This window comes from Marmota monax, unplaced genomic scaffold, assembly GCF_021218885.2.
Source record: "Marmota monax isolate L192 unplaced genomic scaffold, Marmota_monax_Labrador192_F-V1.1 WCK01_AAM20220418_F8-fsc00038, whole genome shotgun sequence".
Taxonomy (NCBI): Eukaryota; Metazoa; Chordata; class Mammalia; order Rodentia; family Sciuridae; genus Marmota; species Marmota monax.
The window spans coordinates 6816875-6831502 of record NW_026692498.1 but is presented as its reverse complement, the minus strand read 5'-3'; the positions used below and the strand labels follow the sequence as shown (position 1 = coordinate 6831502).

Sequence of the window (14628 nt, the reverse complement as noted above, 5' to 3'; positions counted from 1 at the left end):
CGGTAGCGCACTCGCCTGGCATGCGTGCGGCCCGGGTTCGATCCCCAGCACCACATACAAACAAAGATGTTGTGTCCGCCGAAAACTAAAAAATAAATATTAAAAAATTCTCTCTCTCTCTCTCTCTCTCTAAAAAATAAAAATAAATAAATAAATATATCTTGTATATAAATTATTGATAAACTAGTCAAGATGATCAGGGTTGCCTGACTTCTTGGTTTTGCTGCAGAGGACATTAAGTACATTGTACTGGGGTCATTGTTCACGAAAGCAATTGGTTAGGACCTCTTTCTTCTCTCAGGGAGCTAATGCTTTAAAAAGGAATCCAGGCACAACAGTTTCATCCAGTTTATTTTTATATAGTAACTAACAGTTAAAGATTGCTGGTGGCCTGGGTTAGCAAAGAGGAAGATATTTTTTATCAGACAGTTCCCTGCCTTAATAAGAGGTGTTCAATTAAGACATGAAAGCTTCAAGATGTTAAAATGAACACCATTTCAGAGCTCACAGCATAGTTCTGGAATTACATTACTTGGAGTTGCTATGGCAAAAGAACCCAAACTACAAAAATTTGTTATTGCCAGTTATCCACCCAAGTTAATGAATTAAGTCATGCTGCATATCATAAAAACATCAAAATGGTGAATCTGGTTAAATAGAGGGGAAAAGTGCTTGCTTCATTTGCCTTGTTTGCCCACCCTGCCCTGTAACGTCTATAATCATAATGATGGAATAAATTTTAACATTTAGTTTTTATAAAAAAAAAAAATGAATACACAAAAAATGACATTAGATACTTCAAAGGACCCATTCATCTGTAACTGGGATGGGAATGGGGATAAAAGATACAGAAGAAAAATACTAAACCAAAACAAGAAGGTGGCCTTGCATCCACTGATGCTTGTCATACCATGTGAGACAAGAAAGATAATGAACTCTGCTCTCTGCTCCTGAGGACTAAAAGAAAAGGAGATGTGTGCAAAGGACATGAACAGGCAACTCGTACAGAAAGCACCAATGGCCTATCGAGAAGAAATACCTGAGTCTCGTAAACAATGCAGGGAATACGCATTATAGCAACAAGAAAAATATTTTTCATGTATTTTCAGGAATTTGAAAGATTATAATAGAAAGATTCAGATACTTTGCTGGCTGATGGAAATCTACGTTGATTTAAGTATTGAAGGCAGTAATTAGCACTGTCAAAATGTAAACTGCTTAAGGCACTTATCTTGCAGAAATACTCAGGTGTGCAAAGGCACATTCGCAAGGACATCCCCAGCTGCCCTCTCTAGGAGGGAAGCAAGTGGGGGCTATGCCCAAGTTTGACAAGAGAAGATGGGTCAAGTACATTATGCTGCTTGTAGTATGAAACACCATGAAGATGGTGACAGCTGGGGTGGCTTGTGTGTACTGATAGGGAAAGAAGAACAACTACTTCCCCACACCTTCAGCCAGGACGTTCTGCTGCCTCCATGTCTGTCAGTCAGTAGTCATAATCACCCACATTTACCTAGTGCGTCACCTTTGTGATTTCATTTAGTCCCCAAAACGCACATATGACCTGGGCTCATCACCCAGTTTTGTAGGGTGAAGAAGTGGTCACAGCCCCGATGGTTCCCTGGACCCTGCTGAACTCTCCCCGTGGAAAGAAGTAGGCCTCACATACATACTGACCCCACCTGGCTGTGCTTTTTGACAAAGCCCTTGAAACTGACCAAGAACTGGTTGCCATAGAGATGGCCATAGAGATGGCCTGGAGGACAGTTCCAGGGCTGGCGGGTGGGAGTGGGGAATGAAGCCGGACACCAACATGCTAAACACCCATCAACAGTTGGTCAGGGCCAACTCTGAAAGACCAGCTCAGGACCTGGGCCCTCAGACTCCAGAGACAGCCACAGGCCTACTCCAGCTTCTGTCCGGCTTTTCCCCGGCAGAGCAGGTGAGGGAAGCGGGCCCAGTGCGGGAGACTGCCAGCAGCCTAGAGCAGGCCAGGGCCGGGGGAGGCTCTGAGAACCCAAGAGCCTGGAGCTGAGGTCTGGGTGACCTCTGGGACAGGGACTGTGGGGAAGCCTAAAGGATATGAGGTGAGGATGAAGAATGAGGGAGCAATTTAGGGATCACTGCTGGGGGAGCAGGTTTTGGAAAAGAAAATTAATTCCTTCCATCTTGGCTGTAGAAAGTCCAAGGCCCTGTGGAACATTCAGAAGAACTGTTCTTCATTATTTGTTTTAATTCTTTATTTTTTTTCTTGGTTAATTGATTCTCTTTTAAATATTATTATTATTACTTTTTTTGGTACCGGGGATTGAGCCCAGGGGTGCTTAACCACTGAGCCACATCCCCGCCCTTTTAATATTTTATGTAAAGACAGGATCTCATTAAGTTGCTTAGAACCTCCTAAAGTTGCTGAGGCTGGCTTTTTTTGTGTGAGGAGGGGAGGGGTACTGAGATTTCTTTCCCCCTTTTTTGTGTGTGTGTGTGTGTGTCAGGGATTGAACCCAGGGCCTTATGTCTATTGCCAGGCAAGCACTCTACCAACTGAGCTATACCCCACCCTTTTTTTTTTTTTTTTTTTTATACTGGGGATTGAACTCAAGGGCATTTGACCACTGAGCCCCATTCCCAGACCTATTTTGTATTTTATTTAGAGACAGGGGCTCACTGAGATGCTTAGCGCCTCGCTTTTTGCTGAGGCTGGCTTTGAACTTGAGCTACTCCTGCCTCATCCTCCCGATCTGCTGGGATTACAGGCGTGTGCCACTGCACCCAGCTTAAAAATTTATTTATTTATTTTTAAATTTTCAAAATTTTAACTGACACATAATAATTGCACATATTTATGGGGAACAATATGAAACTGGATAGATGTAGACATTATGTAATGAGCAAATCAGGGTAATCAGCCTTTCTATCTCCTTAAACATTTATCATCTCTTTGTTGGGAATCTTCAAACTCCTTCTTGGCAGCAGAGGGTGACAAACAAATCTGGATTCTGGCAATAGACTCCACGTGTGCTGGTCCTCCCTCTACAAATTACAAAGGCTGTGTGACCTCAGCTCTTAGACCTCTCTGAGCTTCTCTGATCCTGTTTTTGCATATGCATGATGGGGTGATAGCCCTTGGGAAGGTTGACTGTGTTGTTGCCTCCAAGTACTGAGCACAGGAAATCTGCTTATTCAGGCTGTAGTTTTAATACGGAGAATGGTGGTGGGTGGGGATCAGTGTGAGAGGTAATGAGGGCCAGCCAGTGTTCACAGGAGGCCCTTGGGAGGCGCAGAGTGGTCCAACAGGCTGCTCAGAGCTGGCCCCCTCTCTGGTCCTTGCCCAGGGGAGCCTGGGGAATGATGATGATGTGCCCAGGCAAGGCCGGCCACAGAGGTCTCAGAGCGCAGGGCAGAGGTCAAAGAAGGACTGCGGAACCCAGGGGCGGAACAAGAAAGGACAAGCCTCCGCTGAGGCTGAGGAGTAAGCAGTTGGGCATGGGGTGGGAGGGATGCAGGGGGCCAGGAGGATCCTGATGCTGACCCCTGTCCTCTCCCTCTTCAGTCTCTTCCCGGCTCCTCTCCGGAAACCCTCCTTCCCCTTCCAGTGGGCCTGGGAGAACTTCATCATGGATGGTCAGGCTCTGCTTCAGACAAGTTCCCCTGAGGCCCCTGGCCACCAAGTCCTGCCCTCGCCCCTAGCAATCCTCCAGCACAAGTCCAGGCGCAAATCCATGCTCAACTTCCCAGAATCCCTTGATTTCTGCCAAAAGACGGAGATGCAAAATCTGGAACAGAGACAGCAGCTGGGGGCCTGGGGTGGCATCCTCCTCCCTCCCAGCAAAGGGGAGAACCAAGGGCTGGAGCTATCTAGCAAGTGTGGCTTCTGGCTGCCTGGGAAGAGGTCAGGATCAGAAACAGAGTCCGAGGAGGCTGCAGAGCGGGAGGGCCTAGGTGTGGAGGAGGTGGAGAGGGGTCTGAGCCCTGGGGAACTGCTCCAGATCCCCAGGAGGGGCTTGATCTTGGAGGAGGAGCGGTTCTCAGAGGCAACCGAGGAGGCTGAGCAGTGGGATCACAGCGCCCCCCACAGGAGGAAGGGCAGCTCTCAGAAAAAAGGTCAGAATTCTGGAAAGGAGGCTTTGGAAGAAGGGGAGCTGCGGGGCCAGAGCCAGGGAAGCAGCTCCAGCTTCAACAGCTTCAGAGGGTCACAGAGGGGGATGTCAAAGGCCAAAGAGGTGCAGGGGCCCTGGGACCTAGAGAAGCTGCACGGGCAGTTACAGCAAGAATTGAACTGTGGTGAGTGCGCCTGCCAGGCCTGGGTTCCCTGGAAGCCGCCCTGGGGGGAAGGGGCAGAGTTCAGACCGGGCTGTGCTGTGCTCTGGGGGATGGCGGGGGGACTGCCCAGTGGGCCAGGAGCCGGGGTTTCCCTGACTTGGTTCCACTGCTAATAGGCCCCCAAAAGCAGTCCTGGAAGGCCTTCCGGGCTGCCTCCATCCGGAGTGAGAAAGCCCATGACTTGGGAGAAAAGGAAAAGTTCCTGTTTGCCAGCTTCCCTAATCGCACCTTCCACAAACGACATGAGGCCACCAGGTAAGGGGGAGAGCCCAGAGGGTGGGAACCAAGGCAAGGGTTGGGGAAGGGGCCAGTTCTCCAGCAGGCCGTCACTGCACGCTCATCCATTCCTTCGTCCATTCATGGTTCCGTCTTCCTGCCCCACCAGTCATCCTACATCCACCCATCCACCCATTCATCCATTTTTTTCCTTTCTCCCTTTTTTTTCGGTGACACCAGGGATTGAATCCAGGGCCTTGTGCCTGCTAGGCAAACACTCTGCCACTAAGCACACCTCAGTCCCCATCCATCTTTATTTTTGGTACCTAGGATTGTTGAACTCGGGCACTCATCCACTGAGTATTTTATTTAGAGACAAGGTGTCACAGAGTTGCATAGCTCCTCACCGTTCCTGAGGCTGGCTTTGAACTCTTGATCCTCCTGCTTCAGCCTCCGAGTCGCTGACTATATCTCCTGATAGCATCTATTCCCAGCTTTCATTCACCAGATTGTGTCTTCCAACTGCCTATTGATACAACCCATTTCCACTCATTTCCCATCTTTCCTTGTATCCATTCATTAACCTATTAGCTAACTGATTAATGTAACATAGGTCGAGTGTCTGCTCATGAATCCTCGGGATATAAAGATAAAAATACTTGGCTCAATCCTGAGAAGCTCAAGGTCTGGGAAAGGAGAGAGATGGGCAAGTACAACAGTTCAGGCAGATGGTTCTACACTTGGGCTTGAACAAGAGGCCATGGGAACAGAGGGGAGAAACTGGAGGCTATGAGAGGGCTGTTGGCAGTGACTAGGTAAGAGTTGATTACCTGAACCAGGCGGCTAGGTGGATGGAGAAAAGGGGATGCGCTTAAGAGATATTTAAAGACTACCTCAATGGGCTTGGTGACTGGTCAGAAGTGGCATGAGAAGTCAGGGAAAATTCATTCAGCATTTTTTTTTCATAATGACTTTTATTTATTTATTTTTCTATGTAATGCTGAGAATCAAACCCAGTGCCTCCCACATGCTAGGCAAACGCTCTACCACTGAGCCACAACCCCAGCCCTCATTCAGCATTTTTTATTATAACACTCTCAATCCTTTTTTTTAATGTACTCAGTTGACAATTTAACATTGTATATATGTTTTTGAATTAGGTATACACTGTGGCATGGCTAAATCAAGCTGATCCCCTATGCATTATCTCACTATTTTTTTAAACACTTAAAATTTACTCTTTTTAGTGATTTTCAAGCATACAATCACATTGTAGATCTCTTGGACTTATTTCCCCTAACTAAAATTTTATACCCTTTGCCAACACCTCCCCAGTCCTCCCCTGCTCTGAGACACTGGTAATCACTATCTTACTCTAGGAGAACAGTTTTTGGTTTGTTTTGTTTTAGATTCCACCTGCATGAGATCATGCAGTATTTGTTTTTCTAAACCTGGCTTCTTTCATTTAAAATAATGTCTTCCAGGTTCCACCACGTTATTCCAAATAAAGTTTCCACCGTTTTTATAAGCTGAATAGAATTCCATTATGTGTATATACCACCTTTTCTTTATCATTCATCCATTGATGGACACTTAGGTTGATTCTATATCTTGGCTATAGTGCATAATGTTTCAGTAAACTTGGGAATGCAAATGTCTTGTCAAAATACTGATTTTGGAGCCAGGCACGCCTGTAATTCCAGAGGCTTGAGAGGCTGAGGCAGGAGGATCATGAGTTCAAAGCCAGCTTCAGCAATGAAGAGGCACTAAGCAACTCTATGAGACTGTCTCTAAATAAAAAACAAAATAGGGCTGGGGATGTGGCTCAGTGGTAGAGTGCTTGCCTTGTGTGAGGCATTGGATTGGATTTTCAGCACCACCCATAAATAAATAAAAGTTCACTGACAGCTAGGAAAAAATATTTTAAAAATACTGATTTTGTTTCCTTTTTTGGAGGGGTGTGCTTAACCATTGAGTCACATTCCCAACCCATTTTTGTTTTTTATTTTGAGACAGGTTTTCACTGAGTTGCTTAGGGCCCTCCTAAATTACTGAGACTGACTTTGAACTTGCAATCCTCCTGCCTCAGCATATTGATATGCTTGGATTACAGGCCCAGCTAGTTCCTTTTTTGTTTGTTTGTTTGTTTGTTTGTTTTGGTACCAGGGACTGAACCCAGGGGCACTTAAACACTGAGCCACATTCACAGCCCTTTGTGGTATTTTATTTAGAGACAGGGTCTCATTGATTTGCTTAGGGCCTCACTAAATTGCTGAGGCTGGCTTTACCTTAGCCTCCTGCACAGCTGATATCACAGGCTTGCTCCACCACGTCCAGATTCATTGTGATTTTTAATCCACATTTATCTAATAGTGATATTGAACATTTTTTTTTCTTTCTTTCTTTTTGGGTAGGGAGGGTACTGGGAATTGAACCCAGGGGTGCTCCACCATGGAGCAACATCCTCAGTCCTTTTCAATTTTTTATTTTGAGACAAGATTTCACTAAGTTTCTGAGGCTGACCTTGAACTTTCGATACTCTTGCTTCAGCCTCCTGAGTAACACTGCTGCTCCTGGCTGAACAGTTTTTCATATACCTGTTGGCCATTTGTTTGTATTCTTTTGGGAAATGTCTATTCAGGTCCTTTGCTCGTTATTTAATTGGGTTGCTTTCTTGCTATTGACTTCCTCGTATATTTTGGATATTAACCTCTTACCAGATGTAAATTGTGTTGGTTTTTCACTGCTGTGACCAAAATACCTGACACCAACAATGTAAAGGAAGGAAGATTTATTCTGGCTCATGATTTCAGAGGCTTCAGTCCATGGTTGGCCAGCTGTTAGGCAGGAACATCAAGGTGGAAGGGTGTGGTGGAGGAAAGCTGTCAGTTCATGGCAGCCAGGAAGGGAGGGGGTAGGCAGTTTAAGAGACAGAAGGCGGGAGGAAGAAGGGGCTGGGAATAGAAAGAGTCTTCAAGGCCATGCCCTCACTCACCTACTTCCACCTACCTTCTACTGCCTGGAGTTAGCACCCAGTGGTCCAATCAAAGTATTAGTCCATCAAATGGATTAATCCACTGATACAGTCACAGCCCTCATGATCCAATCATTTTCTAAAAGCCCACCTCTGAACCTGGCTGCACTGGGGACCATACTTTCAACACATGAGCTTTTTGAGGACATTTGAGATCCAAACCATAACATATGGTTTGTCACTGTTTTCTCCCATTCTGTAGGTTGTCTCCTTGATTTTTTCCTTGGTTGTGCAGAATGTTTTAGCTTGATGCAATCTCAAGTACCTATTTTTACTTTTATTGCCTGTCCATGAGAGGTCCTATCCAAAAAAACCATTGCCCAGACCAATATGATGCGGCTTTCCCCATGTTTTCTTCTAGTAGTTTTACAGTGTCAGGTCTATGTTCAATGTTTAATCCATTTTAAATTGACTTATGTATGTGGTGTGAGATAAAGGAATCTAATTCTTCTGTATGTGGATATTTGGTTTTCCGAGCCTGATTGATAAAGATCATTATTGAAAAGATTGTCTTTCCCTATTGTGTGTTCTTGGCATCTTTATCAAAATCAATTGACTATAAGTGCATGGATTTATTTCTAGGCTCTGTATTCTGTTCCATTTGCCTATATAACTGTTTTATTCTAGCACCATGCTGTTTTAATCTCTATAGTTTGTGTGGTATATTTTTAAACCAGGCAGTATAATGCCTTTAGTTTTTTGTTTCTTTTTCTTCCCCCTTATGATTGTGCTGGCTTTCTAGGGTCTTTTGTGATTCCATATGAATTTTCATTTTTGAATTGTTTCTCTCTCTTTTTAACTAGGAATTGAGCCCAGGGGTGCCCTACCACCGAGCTACATCACCAACCCTTTTCCTTTTATTTTTAAATTTTGACAGAAGGTCTCACTAAGTTGCCCAGCATGGTCTTGAACTTGCTATCCTTCTGCTTCAGGCTTCTGAGTACCTGGGATTACAGGCACAAACCACAGTACCTGGAAGGATTGTTTTGTTTTTCTTTCTGTGAAGAATAGCCTTAGAATTTTTTGGAGTGGGGAGGGGGTACTAGGAATTGAACCCAGTGTGCTTTACCACTGAGCTACATCCTCAGCCCTTTTTTTTATTTTGAGAAAGGGTCTTGCTAAGTTGTTTAGAGCCTCACTTAGTTGCCTAGGCTGGCCTCGAACTTGTGATCCTCCTGCCTCAGCCTCCCAAGTGGCTGGGATTTCAGGTGTGCACCACTGTGCCTGGCAGGTCATTGGAATTTTGATAGAGATTCCATTTATTCTAATTGCTTTGGGTAGTGTGCTGCTATTATACAAGAATCCACATCTTTCATCTGTCTGTTTTTCTATTCAGTAATCCTTTCAGCATTTTGTTCCTTTCCCATCCATTCATTCATCTTTCTGTCTGTTGCCCATCCAACCAAATGTGCCTCAGAACTTTTCTGGTAACTCCTACAGGATAAGGAGTCAGAGAGAAAAGCAACATTGTCCCCTGCCTTCAAGGGGAGGTGAGCAATGATGGAGGGCCTCAGGCTTTGCATGAGTGGCTGGGGAGGTCTGCGCACAGATCAGAGTTGGGCTCACTGCTGGAGAGCAAGGAAAGGCCTAAGGGGGGCCCATGGCCAAATGGCCAGATGCAGCCTCCCTCGGGTCTGACATTCATGACAAACCTGTTTCCCAGGCCCTTGGCTCACTGGGCCCCAAAGTCCTTCTGCCCAGGTCCTCAAAGCTGGTATGAGCTATGCTTCCATACTCACCTACCACCCCTAGCTTTCCCTGAGGTTCCTGGTCCCTTTGACTTCTTCCCGCCTCCCTCTTCCCTCTCCCCACACAGAAGCCTGCTGCAGAGTTGGGAGCGGCAGCAGCGGGAGCAGCAGCAGCAGGCTGAGCTGCGCAGGACTCGGGAACATCGGGTTCAGCAGCAGGTGGCCCGCTGCCTAGCATCCTATGCACCCCCAGGGGGCCGGGGGCCCAGTGCCACCCAGCGCAAGGTGGAGGAACTGAGGTAGGAGCCTGGCATGCCAAAAGTCTATTGGGGTAAGGCAGAGAAGTTTGCTGGATGTCAGGCTGCAGGACCCCAAGGCAGCTGGCCAGACCACTTGGCAGCATTTTACAGATGGCTTTTTTTTAAGGGGGGGCTGTGGTGCTGGGGACTGTCCAATGCTCAAGATCAAAAGTTCTGCATGCATTTATCACATTTCCCAATTTTGTTCTTCCAATTTCCAATGACAGATATGCTTATTATTATATTTTTTAAGTATGACCAAATTTAATACATTTTTTTTTAGAGAGAGAGAGAATTTTTTATATATATATATATATATTTTTTTTAGTTTTTGGCGGACACAACATCTTTGTTGGTATGTGGTGCTGAGGATCGAACCCGGGCCGCACGCATGCCAGGCGAGCGTGCTACCGCTTGAGCCACATCCCCAGCCCAGATATGCTTATTATAAAGATGTGAAATCACAAAAATAATTAATGTAGAACTTGGTCCTATTCTAGAGACAACTGCTGTGCATGGTCAGGTGCATTTTTATCCTCTTCCATTTTTCTAAAATTTCAAAGCAAATTTATGAGTCAGACCCATGAAATAAAGAGCGTCACTACCCACATAATCCTACAGATGAGGAAAACTGAAACCCAGAGAGCTTAAATGATCCACCCACTCTTGAATGAGCAGCAGAGCTGGAGTTTTGGCTCCAGCAGCCGTTCAATACAGTCCTTGCTACACTGCCCAGTGCCCAATCTTCAGGGAAGGGCACCAGATGGTCGTCCAAGAGCCCAATCTTACGAAACAGAGAGCGTTAATAATCTGACCCTGCAGGCTGCAGCTGGTTCCAGGGAGGCCCTTTCCACCCCTCCTCTTCTCTTGACCTCGGTGAGTGGCAGGGAGAGGGATGAGGGCCACTGAGGCCTTGGTGGGGCTCTGATCAGCTATTCTCTGAGTTTTGGTCTTGTCCCTGCAGTTTACAGATGAGGAAATGGGCTGTGAGAGGTCAAGTGTTTTAGGGGATCCTTGGCCAAAGATTGCCAAGCCTCCAGTTAATCATTTGTTTTTTGAGCAATGGGAAGTGTGAGATTCAGCTCCAAGCAGTACGTGCCTTTCTTTCTCATCTGGGAGATGAAGGCATACACAGATCTTTCCCTGGCTATCTTCCAGTCTTACAGCCTGGGAAATTTGCTGTCTGAGCTAAATCTGAGACTCTACCCTGCCCAGCAGGGGCAGGCACAGAAGAGGTAGCCTGATGGCAGGGAGATATATCTTCCCATCATTCCAAGATAACAGACAGAGGGCTGGGCTGTCACTTAGTAGCAGAGCATTTGCCTAGCATGTATAGGCCCTGTGCTTAATCCCCAGCAGCACAAAAATAATGACAAAAAAAAAACCAATATAACACACAGAACTGACATCCACTGGCACTGAGTCCTTTTTCTCTTGGGGCTCCAAGACATGAGCTTCCTGTCACTTCTACCAAAAATAGGATAAAGTATCCAGGAAGAAGCTGAGAGCAGTGGTGCAAGCCAGTTGTTCCCAGATTGCTTGGGCCCAGGAGTTTGAGAGCAGCCTGGGCAATACAACGAGATCCTGATCCAATACAATAACAGCAAAATTTGTATTTTAAAAGTATAAAGCAATGCCAGGTGCAGTGTGCATGCCTGTAATCCCAACTACTTGGGAGGCTGAGACAGGAGAATTGTGAGTTCAAAGCCAGCCTCAGCAATGGCAGGGCACTAAGCAACTCAGTGAGACCCTGTCTCTAAATACAAAAATAGGGCTGGGGATGTGGTTCAGTGGTTCAGTGGCCCGGAGTTCAATCCTCAGTACCAAAAGCAAAAACAAAAAAAACCCAAAAGTAGACAGCAAGAAAAACGCACACACAACCATGGAAAAGACAGATACTTAATGCCAGCTTGTGATGCTGCCCCACCCCCACCCAAACTTGAAACTGCTGTAAATTCCCTCTTGAATGGTGAAGCCCCATTTTGCAGGCACTTTTCTTCCTGGCCATGTATTTCTAAGTCCACATCCTTTTCTCCATGAGGGAAGGTTCCTTCTTGGGCACCTGGCCCAGCGAGGCAAGAGTTTTCTGCCAGAGAGCCAGAACACTTGCCAGAGAGCCCAGCTCGTCTCAAGTTTCTTCTACTTCTCCCTCCTGTCTTATCCAGGTGCTGCCCCCACATCCCATGGGTTGTCTTGGGTGCTTTCCTGAAGGACATATGGTCCCATGTGGGGTGTGGCCAGAAGGTCCCCTTCCACCAGGATGCTCTCAACAACAAGCAATGGCATTCAACTGGTTGAGCAAATTTCTGACAATTGTACAAACTGGGCTTTTGTAAATGGCATCAGCTACCCCAGTGGAGCCCTGACCTTTCAGGAATGTTTCATTTCAACACATTTCTTTGGTTTCTCTGAACCTTTTCCTAAGCTGTCTGCTTAGAAGGAGCAGAGCCACCACTGGCAAGCCTGGAAGGTAACCAGAGCCCAGAAAGGGGACTCCTCAGTCACACAGCCAGCAATCACAGCATGCTCCTGTGTGAGGGGGAATGACGGGTGGACTACAGGGAGGGGGAGCTGGGAAGCCAATGCTGGCTCCGTTCCCTTGGGGATAGCAAGGACAAGGAGCCAGCCCTGGCTAGAGCCTGGCCTAGGGCTCAGGGCTCAGTCCCTCACTTCCCAGCTGCACAACCTTAGAGAAGTCCCTTGACCTTCCTGAGCCATCAGTAAGGTAGGGCAAGTAATTCCCACCCTGGCAGACCTGGGAGGGGTCCAGAGCCAGGATTATGTATGAAATGGCTTTATAAAGGTCAGAGCAGGGACCTTTATAAAACCCTTAGTGAGGACAAGCAGGCTGTGGACAGGGATGGGTTGTGTTCATCCCCATAGCACTATCTCCCCCACAGGCGCCAAGAGCGACAGCGCTTTGCTGAGTACCAGGCGGAGTTGCAGGGCATCCAACACAGGGTGCAGGCCCGGCCCTTCCTATTCCAGCAGGCCATGCAGGTGAGGGCCAGCACCTGTCAAAGCCAACAGCCACCAGGGAGCGTGGAGCCAGCTGAGTGGGCAGGGTAGCCAGGTGGAAGTGGGGCACTCAGGTGGGGTCCCTGTGTTGCTGCCTCCAGGGAAACCCGAGACATCCCCACCCCCAGTCATCGATGCTCCACGGTGGCCTCTGCAGACCTGATGCAGAGAAGGAAACCCCTTCTTTCCTCAGACCAATGCCAGGCTCACCGTGGCCCGGCGCTTCTCCCAGGTGCTGTCAGCACTAGGAGTGAATGAGGAGGAGCTGATGGCTGAGACACATAAAAGGGATACAGTGGGAACCTCCAGGAAACCCAGGTGAGGTAATCTGGATAGCCAAAGACTGGATCTACAGAACTACTGTAGGACAAGGAACCAAGAACAGACTTTGAGCCCTACAGGGTTTCCCTCATGTCACTTGGGAAGGCAGGGACCAGGGTTATTGTTCCTGCTTCCAATGAAGACAGAGGGGCAGGGCCTTGCTTAAGGACATAGGAGTGAATAAGCAGCCAAATCAGTCTGGGACTCTGCAGCTTTCTGAGCAGCTGCACACTAAACCCCAGTAGGGGCTAGTGCCACGCTGGTCATCCCATACATACTGTCCCTTACACCTTAGAATAACCTGGTATAGAGCAGGGATTATGAGGCCCACTTTGCAGTAAAGAAAATTAAACTCAAGAAGGGGGAGTCACTTGCCCAGGGTCATTCAGCATGCTAGCATAGGTGCAGGATTTGAAGCCAGTGGGTCAGTGGTTTCCTGGGCATGGAGTGGAGGCTGTGGAGCCCAATGGCCTTCATCTGTGTCTTTAAGGAGCCACAGGTCAATGGGGGTGAGAATGGAGCCCTCTTCTCGGAGCCCCCCAAAGACAGAACCCACTGGCAGCCAGCCTGATAGGCACTTTTCCGCCAGCCTGGACAGAGTGCTGTCCCCAAGATGAAAATTAAAGGCTTTATGGCAAATACAGTGTGGGATTTCTGGGGGGGGGGGTGAGACTCTGGGCGGGGAGTAAGTGATGAATGGGTGGGGCAGCAGGCCTCGCTTTCTCCACATCCCCCAGGAGCTCTGACTGTTCTTGCCGTCTCCACCCTGCACACACAGCCCTGCCTCTCCTTCTGAGTGGTACATCTCAAGAAGCAACAGCTGAGACTTCTCCATGCAGTCAAATTCAAAAGGGAAAAGAACGTGAGCATGGTGGCTCATGCCTGTAATCCTAGCAGCCAGGGAGGCTGAGGCAGGAGGATTGCAGAGTTCAAAGCAGCCTCGGCAACTCAGTGAGACCCTGTCTCAAAATACAATATTTTTTAAAAAAGGGCTGGGGATGTGGCTCAGTGGTTAAGGGCCCCTGGATCCCTGGTACCCGTCCCCCCCCCCCGAAAAAAGGGGGGGTGTTGAAAAGGTTCCTGTATTTGAGTACTCCCATGGGGTGGGGGTGGGACTTTAAAGGGGAACTCATAACATATCCTAACATCTGAGATGGGTCACACAGGGAGTCCACAAAGGGAGCAACCTGTGGGGGGGGGGTTGTGTGAACCGGGCTTTTAAGTCCTGGTAATTTTAAATTAAAATCCTTCTCAAGTTTTAAAAAAGAAAGAAATATAAGTACACACAAATGTGTCCAATTTTGTATTCAATTTCACGGGGTTTACAGGCGCACAGAAGCTCCTACAGCACCTGAGCAATTTAGAGCAGGTTAAAAAAAAAATCCAGCCGAACGCGAGGGCAGGATGCTCACAATACTGGTTATGAGAGTTCCGAGTTGGGGCCTCAGAAAAGAGGAAAACATTCTGCACCATCTAACACCCCAAGAAGCCCACTAGAAGGGCGCCCACTAGTGAGAGGGAGCAGCCTGCAGCAGCTGGGGGAATGAGCGGAGCTCAGGAAAAGGCTTCCAGTTCGGGGGATGCTGATTTCAAAAGGATCCAGTTCCTTGCAGCTCTGCGATTCGGTCTTCTGGAGGAGAGGCTAACCCCGAGCCGAGTAGTGCATGCGCACAGACCGCCACCGCACCGAGGTGGCCGCGAATACGTAATCGGACCCTGATTCCGGCCTTCC

At 47.5% G+C, this 14628-nt stretch overlaps 1 protein-coding gene across 2 annotated transcripts; it reads left to right on the top strand.

The window, feature by feature from the left end:
* Window positions 1–206: 206 nt before the first annotated feature.
* Tsga10ip (testis specific 10 interacting protein) lies at window positions 207–13535 on the top strand. Of its 2 annotated transcripts, XM_058579468.1 has the most exons (8): window positions 207–1942; window positions 3333–3469; window positions 3551–4281; window positions 4437–4575; window positions 9387–9557; window positions 12458–12557; window positions 12769–12893; window positions 13387–13535. In XM_058579468.1, exons 1-8 carry the CDS (start codon window positions 1796–1798, stop codon window positions 13511–13513), a joined length of 1677 nt encoding a protein of 558 aa, XP_058435451.1. In that variant the 5' UTR covers window positions 207–1795; the 3' UTR covers window positions 13514–13535. The 2 variants fall into 2 exon arrangements, with proteins under 2 accessions (XP_058435451.1, XP_046300433.1); XM_046444477.1 differs by lacking the exons at window positions 207–1942; window positions 3551–4281 and having other exon boundaries at window positions 3352–3469.
* Window positions 13536–14628: the final 1093 nt, after the last annotated feature.